Source organism: Melopsittacus undulatus, chromosome 13, assembly GCF_012275295.1.
Source record: "Melopsittacus undulatus isolate bMelUnd1 chromosome 13, bMelUnd1.mat.Z, whole genome shotgun sequence".
Classification (NCBI taxonomy): domain Eukaryota; kingdom Metazoa; phylum Chordata; class Aves; order Psittaciformes; family Psittaculidae; genus Melopsittacus; species Melopsittacus undulatus.
Genome location: NC_047539.1, coordinates 5,508,114 through 5,523,849, shown reverse-complemented (window position 1 = coordinate 5,523,849; position 15,736 = coordinate 5,508,114). Strand labels below are relative to the sequence as shown.

At 39.5% G+C, this 15,736-nt stretch overlaps 1 protein-coding gene across 3 annotated transcripts in view; it reads left to right on the top strand.

Moving 5' to 3' along the window:
* The window catches only part of FOXN1 (forkhead box N1), a 39,890-nt gene extending 32,995 nt beyond the window's left edge, over positions 1–6,895 (top strand). For all 3 annotated transcript variants that reach the window (XM_031053681.2, XM_031053684.2, XM_031053683.2), the window contains exons 7-9: positions 2,815–3,022; positions 3,561–4,088; positions 5,962–6,895. In XM_031053681.2, the coding sequence (XP_030909541.2) occupies positions 2,815–3,022; positions 3,561–4,088; positions 5,962–6,230 (1,005 nt within the window). In that variant the 3' untranslated portion in view covers positions 6,231–6,895. The remainder of the gene's footprint in view (positions 1–2,814; positions 3,023–3,560; positions 4,089–5,961) is intronic.
* Positions 6,896–15,736: the final 8,841 nt, after the last annotated feature.

Sequence of the window (15,736 nt, the reverse complement as noted above, 5' to 3'; positions counted from 1 at the left end):
AGCAAAACCAAGCTGTAGCCAGGAAATTCCAACTGTACAAGGGCAAAGCAGGAGCCAGAGCTGTTCTTTAACAAATATTAACTTCAACTGCTAACAGAGTTGTAACATGGTCATGCTGCTGGAGTGTTCCTTCAGGGCCTACCTGGGTAAATAACTGGTTTTCACTGCTCAGCAATCCCAAGTTTAATGCAAGAACCTGCTCAGCTCTTGGCAGCAGTCTCCAGCAGAAATCCGTGTACTTTTTGCTCTTACGTTTCTAAAACTACCTCATAGTTTACACCCCCACACATTCTGAAAAGCTCTGAGAAACACATGCCACTCCCATCTTCCCTGGTGCTTAGCAGAAACACTAATTATCCTGTCTAGATACAGCCTCCTGTGCAGGGCACAATCATGAATATTCTTTCAGGTCAGCTTCTTCAGTAGCTAAGCACACATCTTACCTAGGAGCAACAGTTCTATTTACTTTTGGAACTGCCAGAAAGCAACTTGAATATGATCTGCAAAGGAGAGAAATTGATTCATCAGCTTTAATATTACCCTGTGGCAGCAAGAGTTTAAAAAGGGAGGTTTTGCTTCTTTTTATGTTTAAACAGAAATGCCTGTTTTTTCATCTATGGGACTGGCTGACAGAATAGTGAAATGCTGACATCAGGTGGGCCAAAAGGGTAGAAATTGTGCCCCTATGAAGGGAAAGTAGCTTTTTTTTTTTAGTAAGCAACATGTATTTAACTTCCGCTACTGATTAACTTTTTTTAATGAGAGCAAGTATTAAATTTGACCCTGAAATCCGTCAGTAAGGCTTTTAACACCTTAACCCACTAGATTTTGCATTCCTGATAAAAGCAGTATTTCTGTCAAAGTATGCTCAAAAATGCAGGGTGTAACATGTGAAAGTGAGAAGGGACACAAGTCCATTTATAAAAGATGGTCTAGAAGAGATCTGCTACTCCAGGCAACATTTAGAGAAAGTATCCAAAAGCTGCTTTCTGTAAGTGAATGATCCCTATAAATAACACCTAAGAATGGAAAGGACACTTAACATGCATAAAGGGAAAATTTCATTGTTAACCTCTTTAAAAATACTACAGAAAATTGTTTTTATTTCTTGTGCTCTCTGGTCAACAATTGCAACAACCAATATTTTACATCCATGAATGTGAATTAATAGTGGCACACAAACAATGTCACCCACCTTTCAGAGAGCTGTTTGAGTTTCTTTAGCTCTCATGACACACAGCTGAGGATTTTCTGGAAACAAGAAAAAGCATCCAAAACTGATTAAAGCAAAGAAAAAGGCCTCACATACTCTATACTCCCTGTAATCTGATGAGCTCTGAAGTCTCTCTCTTGAGATTTCTCATCTCTGCAAATGCAGACCCTTTGGAAAGAATCATTTGACTGACACAGATAAAGCTACAATTCTGGGCTTTTAACTGGTCCTACAATGACAGGGGAGGTGTAGCTGGACAAGAAGTTGCATCTACTACAAGGAAGCTGGGTTTCTCAGGTTGATTCCTACCGTTACATGACAAGTCATTTTTCCCACTCTTTTTTTTTTTGAACTTACAGTGCAGTAGCAATGAGCTAAGAGAGCTCTACTCAGATCTGCAACAAACAGCATCGTACAAAACCTACCAAATGAAAAGCAAGGAAGTGACACATCAGGAATTTACTGTAGGAATCTTCTGATATGAATATGCATGCTAATTTACACAGCCTTAATGTGATGGGCAGCATTTTCTGTCTGGATGACTAAGGAAACAGAAATGAGTGAGATTAAATAAACACACACCAGAAAGCTAAAATGCAATAAAAGCATACAGTGCTGTTTCTTCAAGATCAGCATTTCAGACAAGCAAGCAAACATTTCCCATCAGAATCTCAGCATTACTGTTTTGCTGGGTATTGCCTTCTTCATTCCTTACAGCAATATTAGAATCATAGAATAGTTAGGGTTGGGAAAGGACCTTAAGATCATCTAGTTCCAAGCCCCCTGCCATGGGCAGGGACACATCACACTAAACCAAACATATTAATTATCAGTGTTCTACAAGCAATCAGGGAAAATAGAAATATTGTAAAGATTAATTTGTATAAACTGAGGGTTTGCACTAAGTTTTCTTTCCATTCTTGCAATTGAATGCAAACCCCTTCCTTAGAAAAAGGAGGGAATTTTGTTTCCCTCATCTATCAGAAACACCCTAACTAAAAACAGAGGAATCATTTTAATGAAGCTCACATGCATTGTTCAGTCTAAAGGACCTTCCAACTTCTACTACTGAGTTAAAAACAAATGCAAAGCAAAAAGATGCAGCGATCAGATGTACGAACCTGTACCTCATCTGCTGGGCTTTTGATTATACCATGTGGTTATGTAATTGGCTACACCTCCAGCAGCATGCCAAAACACTTTTGAAGTCTGCCTGGACAACTCATTTGAATCCAAGTGGCATGTAGCCCTTCAACTAAGTGTTTGAAATATTTCTAGGTGTTCCAAAAGGGATTAAGAGATTTCCTGTTAGTTCACAGTTCTGGAATATAATTCTTTAACACATTTAGTTCTTGTAATTTGCAAATTCACTCTCAAACATTCAGCAGCCCCTCTGACAAGGCCAACCTTTTGCTTAGAAGGTCAGTTACTATGTTATCTGATTCCTCTCTTCCCACACAACATGACTGTGACATTTTTGTGGCTTCCTTCTATGTACCAGTTTCATTTTGTAGAAAGTATAGTCTAACCAGTCAAAACAGAGAAATATATTTGTATTTTTTCCTTGAAGTTCCATTCTTAGACTGGATTTGTTTTTCCAGACAGCTCCAGATGGCTGGAAGAATTCTGTACGTCACAACTTATCTTTGAACAAATGCTTTGAGAAAGTTGAAAACAAGTCAGGCAATTCTTCTCGGAAAGGCTGTTTGTGGGCTCTGAATCCAGCTAAAATCGATAAGATGCAGGAAGAGCTTCAGAAATGGAAGAGGAAAGACCCAGTTGCTGTAAGGAAGAGTATGGCAAAACCAGGTCGGTAATATGTTAGTGTATTTGTTCCCAAATAGTGTAATAGTATAACTTTGCAATAGACATCAAGCTCTAAGAGAATTTATTACAGCATTTAGAAAAGCAATTAAGAATTTTCTTGGTTATAAACTGATTGGCAAAATCAAGAATTAAAATTAAAAGCAGAATTAGATAAGACCTGGTTTTGCAGGAGTGCTTCCAAATAGGCACAAAGAAGCTTCACCAAGGGAACATTTTCTCTTGACATCTCATTAAACTTTAAAGTAAAACCAACACTGAAATAAGTACTAGATAATAAAATTTGAAATTAACTGATAGTATCCAGCCTTTAAATACAGAGATGCAATGTACTATATACTCACTTGGCAATGCTAATTTAGAAAAGCATTGCAGGCCTTAAGAGTGATCATAAATGGGTTAACACTCGTTTGCCATTCCACTCTCCCATTTACTAAAGAACACTAGAATTCCAGCTGCAGGCTGTAAAGACTGAGGCTTTGTTAGGAGCAAGTTAATCACGGACCCTTTTCTTGTTTTGTAGAAGAACTTGACACACTGATAGGCGACAAAAGCGAAAAGCTGAGGTCTTCAATGATGTCCTGCAGTCCGACTGGCGTTGCAACTGCATCCCTTTCCAGGCAGATGGCAGTCCAATCCCATTCCTTATGCGAGCCATCGCTTTCCTCCGGTATACCACAGCCATTACATAGTATCCACGCATCAGGAGCTCTACATGTCAAGAACCCATTGCCAAATTTGATTGGGGGGCAGCAAACTGCGTGCTATACATCAACACAGGGTTTTCCTCAAATCTCAAGTACATTAATGCAACAGTCACCCGACCCTCAGACCCTTTTTCCTTCTGCGGAGGCTCAAAGTGAACTCAGAACTCAGCCCAGCATCACCCAGGACTCACCGCTGCCGGCTCAGACTCCCCCCAGCTGTGGAGTAAAGATGCTGACAGAGCACTCTACAGCCAGGACAATGCAGGACACGCTCATGCAGGAAGGAGATCTCAGCAATGATATCGATGCTCTTAATCCATCCCTGACTGATTTTGATCTCCAAGGTAGGCATCTCAGGCATTTTTATTTTGTAGAGTCAGGCTTATTACATCACATCACAACCTGCAACAGATGCATGTATATCCTTCTTTCTTAACTACTTGCCCTTGCCACTGCTATAAAGACTTGCTTACCAGGTTACATGACTTTGCACAACAGATTTACATCCAGAGTTTCAAAAAAACCAAATGCTTATTCTTGATTACAACTGCTGATACTGAATAGTACAATACAGTACTTAGAGGGTATTTTTAAATTAATATTTCTCACTTAAAACTACTCAAACAAAATTATTTAGTGCACGTCAAGAGAATTCTCATGTGAGAAGCACAAAGAGAAGTCATTTTGATTGAATTAACACGTCAACATTTTTCTTTATCAATATTCAAACTCCTTCCACAGCTCTACTCACAGGAGTACTGTTTCCTCCTTCACAAGGCATTCATTCAGGCCATGATCTATGCCCTGAACAATTATATTTTCCAAGGTGTGTTCTTAAATACTTAAGTCATATGATGCTGACAAGTAAAGGGTTTTTTAATGTGAAAAAATTAAGTCACCTTGAATGGACAGGATTTTGAACATTAAGAACATAGCTATCCAGTAAAAATAAGGGGAAAAAAACCCCAACCCACCATGTGTGCATATGTGTGTACATATATATATGTATTTATACGTGTTTGTATATAAATAAAACCTGAGGGTTCCAAATGATAAAGCTCTTGCTGTACCACATAACATGCAAGAATTGCCTTCCTGCACAGGCAAAATGTGGTACAAAAGCAACCTAAAAACCAGAGCAAAAGAAACCTCCACAATCTACATGACTCAGCAAGTGCCATTGTGCTGTCACAACTATTCCACAATCCTGCCATGCCCAGATCACTTACTAAGATTAACAACAGTTTTTTGAATCCTCAGCTTCTTCCTCTTTCAGGCATTCCACACATTTCTCTGATCCTCTTCCCACTTCACTCGGTTATTCTGGAACATGATCATTTATATGGTGAATATTCTGAATGCTTCACCAATCTGGTACAATTGCATCAAAATTATCAACACTCAAATTAGAATTTTAGGCAAGGCCTGCACAGCTGCAACAAAATCATTATGCATCCACACATTAAAAATAATTCTTTTAAAAATCAGAATTATTCTAGCAAGTGGCTAAATATGACCCCATTTGACAGTCTGCAGGCAGTGGGTATAGCTTCAGAGCAAGTTTCCCTGCTAAAGCCCCCACAAGGAAATCTTCAGTGATGACTATGAAAATATAGCCCTCCTGTAGTAACTTATGTCAGGCTTTCGCTGTAATACGCACAGAAATATCAGCAGAAAGATGAGAACTGTTTTGGTACACATTAGAAAAAAGTCCCATTTCAGATCTTCTGATTTGTCAGGTCAATCAGATACCCAGTGATTTACTTCACAATTCAGATAACACTGCACCATAAGAATACAAGAAGGCCAGTCATAAAGTAGTATTATTTGCAGATTTGTCCCACAAAGTGCCAATAGCTCTTCCATCATTTATAAAGATAACAGAGGCAATTTCCTTTTTCAGAATTAGTGATTTGGAGGGTGTTTTTTTTCAAATAGAAGTTACACTTCCTAAGTACACATTTGCAACAGAATCTTAATTATCAAGTGAAATAATTTTCTTAAACTAATGCTGCTTTCTCAGATTTAAATTTAAGGTGACAGACAACTAATAACTAGTAAATAATCTAATAAATCTTTTTCCTTTTTCAACCACAGGTGATTAAGAACACCTAAACACACACAGCATATTAACTGTGTAATTACTGACTTCTGTAAAACAATGTTCAAAAAGCATATATGAAGAAATTTGACTCAGTCCCTTTTGTTTTGTTATAGGAAACCTTTGGGAGGAGCTGAAAGATGACAGCTTAGCTGTGGATCCCCTAGTTCTCATTTCATCATCCCCAGTATCTTCCCAGTGTTTCCCTTCTCACTGCCAGATGGAGAACACCAGCAGCAATAGCATCAACATCCAGAATGGAACCCCACACAGCAATGTGCCTGACCTACAGCTCACTACTCTTTACTCTGCCTTTATGGAACTGGATACAGTGTCTCCTGCCTACCTAAGTAATACTGGATCCAAACCTATAGCACTAATGTGAACCACGCACCAACCTAGTTATTATTACTTGGTCTGAATACAGTCCTAACCATCCCACACAATGACCCGCCTGATTTATGTCAGCTGAAACTGTGTCCATTGGAATAAGAATACTCTTTTTCCAGAACTCACCCGCAGGATATGTAGCTTTACTATGACAATTTTCTACAGACAGATACTAAGAAAGTTTAAAAGACTATTTAAAAATAATATTGTTAACGGCTGAACTGGTCAACACCATTTTATCAAGCCACTAATCTTCTCTATCTTCCAGAAACAAATGACTATAAGAGGAAAACAAATTATTGACATTTTTCTTTACTTTTTCAAAATGAAAGCTGCTTGCAAATGAACACAGAAGCCAAAGCTTACAATAATGTAACTTATTTCTTGGAGCCAGTGATGGCAACAACATCTTCCGCACACAACTCAAAACCAATCTGCATATTAAAACATTTACAGTCCCCTTGAAAGAAGTTCTGGGGGTTGGTAAACAAGAACATAAACTGAAAACTCTGCAAGTATTAGAAGATAGAGGACTAGCTGCTGCCAGACTAAACCAAAGCAACAGATAGAATTTAGCAAAAAATCTAAGTTTTACTGTGTTTAAAAAGAAATTTAAAACTTTGCTTTTTTAATAAAAAAGAACAAAACAATTTAGTAGAATTTTTACTTGGCTGAAAATTATTCACATTCATTCCTCTATTTTTATTCACATAAATGAACAGTAAGATGAGTTGTTCAACCATTAAATCAAGATTTTTAAAAATGCTAATACAGAGAACAGCAATAGTTGTGGTTAGCCAAATCTAAACAGCACCTGTTTTAACAACCAGCTGACATCTGATGCATCCAACAGGGTTTATTACAATGCTGAATTAACTCTTGCACTAGAATAGTGTCTGGTTCTTACCATGAACTAAACTAAGGCATTTCAGTAGTCAGTTTCTCAGGAGCACACTTCTCTCTCTGATTTACCATAGAGGTGCTGCTTGTGACATGACAGAGCAGTGCTTTATTTCAAGTGAAGCAATCTAAACTCAAAGCAATCTAAACCCAAAGCAATCTTAAGCAGGAACCTTTAACAGTGCTAAGGAAAAGAGCCTAAAAATAACAACAGAAAAACCCTAAGTGCCTTGAATGACATCTCTGTTCACATATTACAGAAACTTGGAAGAAACTAAGGAAGTTAAAATTTGCATCAGATTGGGTCACTTACACGGTGAAAAGGCAACAGTGAATTGCAAAGAAAAGCACAGAGCAGGTAGAACAGTGGGACAGTAATGTCAAAATAAATGCATGTGGGTTTAATAGCCACTTTCCCACAGCAAGGTACTGACATAAGGTAAGGCTGAAGCCAAACCCAGGTTCAAATCAACAGCCTCAACCCATGCCTACTAGCCTAGACTTAAACCAAAATCAGATTAGGGGCAGATGGATAGAGAAGATTTAGGAAGAACAGATGATGCAACTCCATAATCCCTGATGCAGCTACCAAGAAATCCTCACTTGACTTGAGCCCTCCTTCCTCTGCATTTCCTGCAAACAGAACATGCACTGTGAGACATGCATTCAGTTTGCCAAGCTGCTTACTGTGGCTTAAGCAAAAAAAACCCAACAAAACCAAACCAGCAGGAACAGAGTTCTGCAAACATACTAGCACTGGGTAAATCAATTATTGACCATCCTTACATTTAGATAAGGAATAAGGAAACAATTTAATATGCCACATCACTAGAAATGTGCATATTAAATTATAAACCTTAGTATGTATAACGCTGCTAAACAACATATTCAGAATAATTTAAGAGTTACCATGTTACAGATAAGTAACTACCAAGCACAAACTTTTAAGAGCAATAATATTATGCTAAATACCTTTTTTGGAAAAAGAATCAAATATATACATATATCCTAATATAACCATGCATGGAGGGAAAGCAAAACCAAACCAACCCCCTGCTCTGTGACAGAGAGCTACTATCATTCCTTAAAATATGTCAACATCATTCTTAATCCAAAAATAGTATTTGGTAAATAATGTTATCTATAAATAGTAGACTGTTTACAACAGATCTGACCTGTGCTGTAAGATTGGTTTCCAGAGCTCTGTGTGTACACTCTCACTCTGACTTCAACAGAGGACTCCATCACCATGCCAGCACTCCCACCACTGGGGTAGGACCATCTGTCCAAACCCTCGCAAATTCCTCAGATACATTTAATTCCAGTGACCACCACTGACACCAGTGGACTCTGCATGCAGCTGCCTGTTTCCTCAAGGACTTTTTAGGATAATTGTCTATTTAGAAGTCCTTCACTGGAAACAGCAAAGAGCTGGTACAGAAATCAGCATTTCCAGAGGCCTAAGGGAGATACTGAGTTCTTAATTATTTTCAGTTACTGTTTGCATCAAATTCTTGTTAGCCCTTTTTAAGATCCTTTTGATGACGGACACTGAGTAGCACCATGCAGTGAACACACTATGGCCACTACACAGAATAGCACAGACCCTTGCAAAGCATTACCCTACAGAATTAACCATCTTCCCAATACTTTGCATTTGGCAGAGGGGAGCAATGACAAGACAATACATGAGAACATGGCAGGTAAAGTCTAACAGGAAGGTTCATCCCCCCAGAAACACAACAAAATTGTAATAAAATATTTGTTATGAAAGCAAGTCCACAGCACAAATCAATTGTGTGATTCTGGACACTTTACCAGGATGAGCCAGATATTTGCTACAGAAATACAGATTTTTTTTAAACAAGAAAAGTTATGCTTCTTTTTCTGTGTTAAAGATTTCTAGTTTATGGGTACAGCAATTCAGTCATTTGTAAATTCCTATGTATCATTCAGATACTACATGATCTATGCTGAACAGGCGAGGGCATTCTCTCAGATGCACCAAGACATACCATGCCTGTAACCCATGCACATGATCACGAAGTGGAGAAAGAAACAGAGGAAGAAATCTACATGTCATACTGTATTTTGTATTTTTCTTAGTAATAAGCCTTTGAAGATTGATCAGACAAAGAACAAAAGGGGAAAAAAAACACTTGAAAAGCTTTTTTCTTTTGTTTTGCTTGATTTTCTTGACATACTGTATCTACACAAGAAAGGTTTGTCATCCCTATATAAAATTATTTATTCTAAGCACCTTAAAGTATTTTCTCCAGTGAATTCCATTTTAATATGGTTGGACATTTCACATAAGTTCTAAGGAAAATCATGTAATGACTTATATTAAAAAAGAGTCATGCTAAAAACAAAGACTGCAAGTTAACTAATATAAACCCTCTGGGTTTCCCTTCCCACCCCCTTCAGGCTCTTCCATCCAGAATTTTCTGGTCTTACTTCAGTTCAGCGTAGCAATTCTGGTACACATGGAAATTGAAATATGGGTGCATGAGGACAGAGTCATACTGTAAATTATAGTTCTGGGACAATTATTTTTTAAAGAAGGTAAAAAATTATTTAACTACTTTAAGTTTATATAGAAGAATGATCCTTATCTTGTGCAATTCATATCCTGTACTTTTAATATTTTTACAGCCCCTGATAGCACAGTAAACATTTTCCTAGAACTTTAAGAGCTGCTGACACCTCACTTCCTACCTCCCATAAAATAAGTCTTTTGCACACATTGCAAATCTATTGCAGATACATTTGCATTAAAGATCATTTTAAATAAGACACTGACAACAGGGGAAGGAAGAAGGAAAGGAATGAAGCTAAGGCCAATGATGTTTGCTTCATCAGCCTAAACCAAACACATTATGCAAACAGCTATTTCTGTCAGGAGAAAAAAAATAAAAACCATCAAAATCTGAAGTACAATTATCATAAAAATCTCTCATTACCAAGCAGAAGAAAGTGTTCACTGTTGCCCTCCTCAACATATGATTAGGAAAAAATTGCATTCTAAAGATTAGGATTCAATAGCTTAACATGTATTTTTTATTGCATGCTTCAGAAAATACTGTATGTAACTTCCGAAAATTCAAGTAACAGCAACTTCTATCAGAACTATGTTTTCAAGCCCTTTTTGCTTGACATACCTAAATCTACTTAATGTTCCCAAATTTACTGTTACAAGACTCCTGCCTAAAGCAGGCTGCCTCCCACACGTTTTCCTGTTCTTGTTAAAACCATCACCTCTGAAGATTCATTTGCTTCTGTTGATACAACTCTTGTCAGATACATTCATATCTTTGCACTGTCTTTCAAAACCCTGGCACAGCACAGAGCTACTTAAACCAGACAGTGATTAATGGGTATTATGGAACAGATACAAGTAGTCAGTGTTACTTTGTATCTCTAACTTTGTACACAAAGCTTGAAAATAAAAGTGAAACTGACCTATTGGCACTTTCAAGTAAGTTTAAACTACTGGCTGAATTAAGTATTTGCATTCCAAGACTTACCAGTGCTGATGCCCTCTTCGTATATTTCACACTTCTAGATACATGTGTATATGTTTGTGTTTAGACTACAAATTGTAAAAACCGGTAAATACTTCTCCACAAGCTTTTTCTAACCCCTTAATCCATTTCTGGTCCAACACAAACAAAACCAAACCATCCAGGAGCTGAAGTATATTTTATGGTTCCCCATGCAGCCCCTCACTGCCATAATGGAAATGGAAGCTTTATGGCAGCACTTCCCACTTGTGACCACAGCAAAGACTGAACCGAGGACCGATTTGCTCTTCACTAAAATAATGAAATAAGCCAATAAAATAAAATACAAATATATCATAAATAAAACTTATATCCAGCCCTTTTAGAAGCAGAAATGGCATTTTTCATTATTTTTATCCAGGCAACAAAACAAACAAAACTCATCTGCACTGAAAACACTGACATCCTGAAAATAAACAGCAGGAACACCAATGTATGCACACTGGATTTGTTTCCCCTGGGTGCTTCCCACTGATGAAGAATCTCAGCTATTAAATACCAATATAATAAACACTGACCGGAGGATAAACTGCCAGATCTCAGCAACCAGCCACCAACATGAAGCCACCAGCAGGCAAGAGCCCTCCCCAGTGGGAGACAGTGGGAAACCAGCAGTCGGTGCTCTTCAGCCTTCTATAACAATGTTTTAGTCTTTTGCTACCTCCACATCAAGTCTGGGTGTCTTCCTAGCACAGATTTCTCAGTTTGGACTCCAGATAGCAAAGGGCTAAGACACAAGCAGGAAGATGGACAGCCCAGCAGCCTTTTCTAGGATGAGCCTCTCTTAATCTAGGGCCATGAGATGCTAACAAACACTGGAATTAGTTTCCAAGAGCTACTGAGCTCACACCAACTTCGTGGCAAACCATTTTTACACACAGAGAGCCTGTGACACACCTCAGGGTTAATAAATGTCAATAAGCAGGCTGCAGCTGAATCACAGAATCACAGACTGGTTTGGGTTGGAAAGGACCTTAAAGCTCATCCTGTTCTAACCCCCTGCCATGGGTAGGGACACCTTCTGCTAGAGCAGGTTTGCTATGAAACCTCCATAATTCATCCAGTGAATAACAAAGCACCAAAATACTTTGCTACATTGAGGAATTGAAGGTGTCCTATTCTGAACCTATTAATTTTTGACCTGGGCACAGAAGAAACAAATGTAATCATTAAACATTTATACCTGACAAAACTTACTAAGCCCAAGTGCACAACCAACACCACATTAGACAGATCACCCAAGGTTCTTATTCACACCCTCGTCACCGGGAAATCAAGCACGACGGATGAGCAGGGGCGGGGACAGCCTCTTGAGCTGCTGCGGAGGTGATGTACAGACACGCACCAAGCCAGCAGCACCTCCCCACAGCCCGCAGGGAGCAGCCAAGCCTCCGTTCCACCGCATCCCACTGCCTTCAGCGAGGAAACGACGGCGACCAGCCCGGAGAAACGGCTACCGAGCCCCGACCACGGCAACTACCTCAGAGCGGCGGCGCCGACCGTTAACGGAGGGAGCCGACCGTTAGCGGAGGGAGCCCACCGCGCCCGCTGATTGGCTGCGGAGTGGGATTTGAATGGCAGGGCGGGAAGAGCCGTTGGGTGTGAGCCGGGGGCAGGAAGGGCCGTGCCTCATGGCGCCGGGGAAGGCAAAGGTGAAAGGGATGAGCAATAAACTCAACCCAAGGCAGGTGCGGCTCTGCGTTTCCCACAGGGTTCTTTCTCCATAACCCTCCATGGAGGCTGCTGAGCAGATCTGTGCTGTTAGAAGGGTGGCTGTGAGTGGCTGAGCTCTGAGGTAGAAACATGCCAGTGACAAAAAACACGAACTAAAGAAGGGAATTCACTGGTTTGGATGAGCAAAGAATTCCAGCTCTCACTGAAGGGTTTAATTTCAACATGAATAAGCCCAGCGTGTTCGTGCCCGTCTGAGGCACTGGGCTCAGATGATTACTTGAGGCATTTATTACACTTACCTTTAACACCATGACTTTAGAGCATCACAAATAAAACCAACCAAACCCAAAATGGGAAGCAGATATTTTACCAACTATCCAGTTAACCTAATAAGATGAAGTGCTCTGCTTTTAGCTTTGGAAATTATAGAATCATGGAATGGCTTAGGTTGGAAGGGACCTTAAAGCTCATCCAGCTCCAACCCCTGCCATGGGCAGGGACCCCTTCCACTGGAGCAGCTGCTCCAAGCCCCTGTGTCCAACCTGGCCTTGAGCACTGCCAGGGATGGGGCAGCCACAGCTTCTCTGGGCACCCTGTGCCAGCGCCTCAGCATCCTCACAGGGAAGAGCTTCTGCCTAAGAGCTCATCCCAGTCTCCCTTATATCCAATCTGAGCTTCCCTTGTTTATCCTCATTTTAGCTTCTCATAGAGAAATTCAAACATTAGCCAAAATAACAGCCTTTAAAAGTTATCTCAGTGGTGACACTCGGGTTTGTGCTTCCTTGCCAGGGAGCCACAGGAAGCGTGTGTATTTTGTCACTGCAAAGAACAGCTTTGGACTGTTAAGTCAAATTCAGTTACTGCCAAATGCCAGCTGATGAGCTCCAGGCAGGGAATGACTTTAAAGGTGTGTGACATCCTGGTGCTAAAGAGGCTTGGTCTGTCTGGGACAGAAAGTTTTATTTCCTCTGAATGTATAACCACATCTCCTTGCAGGCTTTAACTCCAGGGGACACCGTGTACCCTGTGTTCTCCTGCATTGGGAAACAGCAGCCACCAAAGCAGACAGCTTTTAATTAGACAGTTACATGTAAGGGTGTTAAAGTATGCGTTCAGGAAATAAAACCCATGCCTTCCACAGCATTGTTCATAAAGAAAGCGTTGTGGGGTTGTGTTTTGGGGTTAAGTTTTGAGGGTTTGGGCGTTTTTCTAACTCAAATAGGTCCTGGATATTTGTAGCTTTCAGGTCTGGTGCATGTAGCACCTTTCATAGCCGAAACTGGGTCTGCGTGCACACCCTCAAAGGATGCTTTGTACCCCTGTTCCTTTGCTTGGCTGCATGCCTGAGGGAATACACTGTACACCATGCACTGGGCTAGCAAGTGATACATAAACCTGACAGCTTGATATTTTACTGAAGGGTTTATGCTATTTTACTGAAGGTTTTACCTATTACTGCCAATTTCCCTTTGGCCAAGTGTTGCTATTCCATGCAAGTACAACTGTGTGCCTAACTCCCCCAGGAAATACAGCAAACACAGCCTATTCCAATAAATCATTATCTGGAATGATTTGTTACTCTACAGCTAAACTATAAAGATTATAAAATACCCAGTTTGCTATTCTGATTCATTCTGTCATTCAGCAGCAAAGGAAGAACCGAAAGCATTTGGAACTCATCTCTCCCTCATGTATTAACTTCCTTTCCTAAAGTAAATCTCATTATGTGTTCTCTATATTGCTGTTTGTAACTTCCCTGTTTTTTATTCCTTGCTACAAATCTCTTTCATGTGCAAGCTTCATTAACATGTTTCACACCCTCTTCTAAAATAATTTAATTATTTTTAAATAAAACAGGCCTTTATTATTGAAGGTCCCCTGTCAGTTTCCAAAATAATGGCTGGGAATCATCCAGCTGCAATTATGCTCTACCTACCTAAATTCTCTTTGTAGTTTTAATTAAAATACATTACCCAGCATGATTTCACCGCCTATTTTAAGTTCTTATACAGCACTGGTTAAGGATAAAAAGTTATCTCTGTGAAGTAATTACCCCTTTTTGTGGGCTTAAATAGGTTGAATAAATACGTTTTACCCTAGCATGCAATGGTAGACTTTTTTAATCTCTAAAGCTACCTTTAAAAATAAGATATGTTGTCTTACAGGTTTACATTGGGAAACTTGGAGTAGCATATCACTGGGAAATGTTCCTACTACAGTTAAGAAATGTTAAGGGAGTGCAAGTCACAGATAAACGAATGCCCTTGGACAATGACAGAAGAATTAGAAGCATGGTGTGAACACGTCAGATTTTCCACAGTAGCTAAGCAGCTGATAAGTACCATAAGAAATCAGAATCAGAGGAGAGGCACAGAACATCTCCAGGATGATTAGGCATATTTATTAATAAATGACACTGACATACACTAGCTAAGTATATTTTTGGCAGACATTGAACACGGGGAAATTTTCTTTAGAATAAAATTTGGATTTATTTTTTAAAGGTTTTCTTTAACCCCAAAAGTTTTCCAAGGAGACTCGAGCATCAAAGAGAGGTTTTAACCTGCATATTAGAGTTATTAGTCCTGATTTTGCGATCTCATCTCTTCAGGCGTTCAGTGAAATCTGTATCTAATCCTTTCAAGAAGTCTCAGAAAATAGACCTGATGCTTCCAGTTATTCAGGTAATTCCAAAAGTTTAATCAGAAGAGAGCATCTAACAACAGAGAACCTGTACAGGCAAAACCAGAAACTATCCTCTGCTTTACAAGAGCCTGTAAGAGAACTGGTATCTTCATCACAGATTTCAGATGAGTGATACCTGAAAAAGTTGTGTTACCAACCTGCACTCAAGGTCACAACCTTATTGCAGGACTTGGGGCAGGTATTTCATGCAGCTCCAACTAATAATCCAAAAGCTAAAGCCTTGTATTAATATTGTTCTTCCCCAAGTTCCTGTATACAGGAATTGTTCTGCTGATACAGTGTTATTAAGGCATCCCCTGTAGGTCTGAGGAACCCAAAAAAGCACAACCTGGTGCACAACTGATCTGTGAACTCCAAAGCTCTGTTCATGTATTTTGAAAATCATTTAGTTATTTATGCCCCAAGATATTTCTGTATATTAGAAAGCTGAATCCCATTTAAACCCTTTTCCTGTAATTGTTTTACTCTTGTAACTACACAAACCACTGCAGAGTTTTCACATGTGCGTTGCTCAGTTTATAGCCACCAGAAAGTGAAGCTGGTTACATCCATCTGCACAAAACTGGAGTTCTATTATGGATCGAAGACATCTGAAATGGAAATTGGAGTGGTTTTCATGTGCTAATGTATTTAAATGAAATAGACAGCAACCCTCATG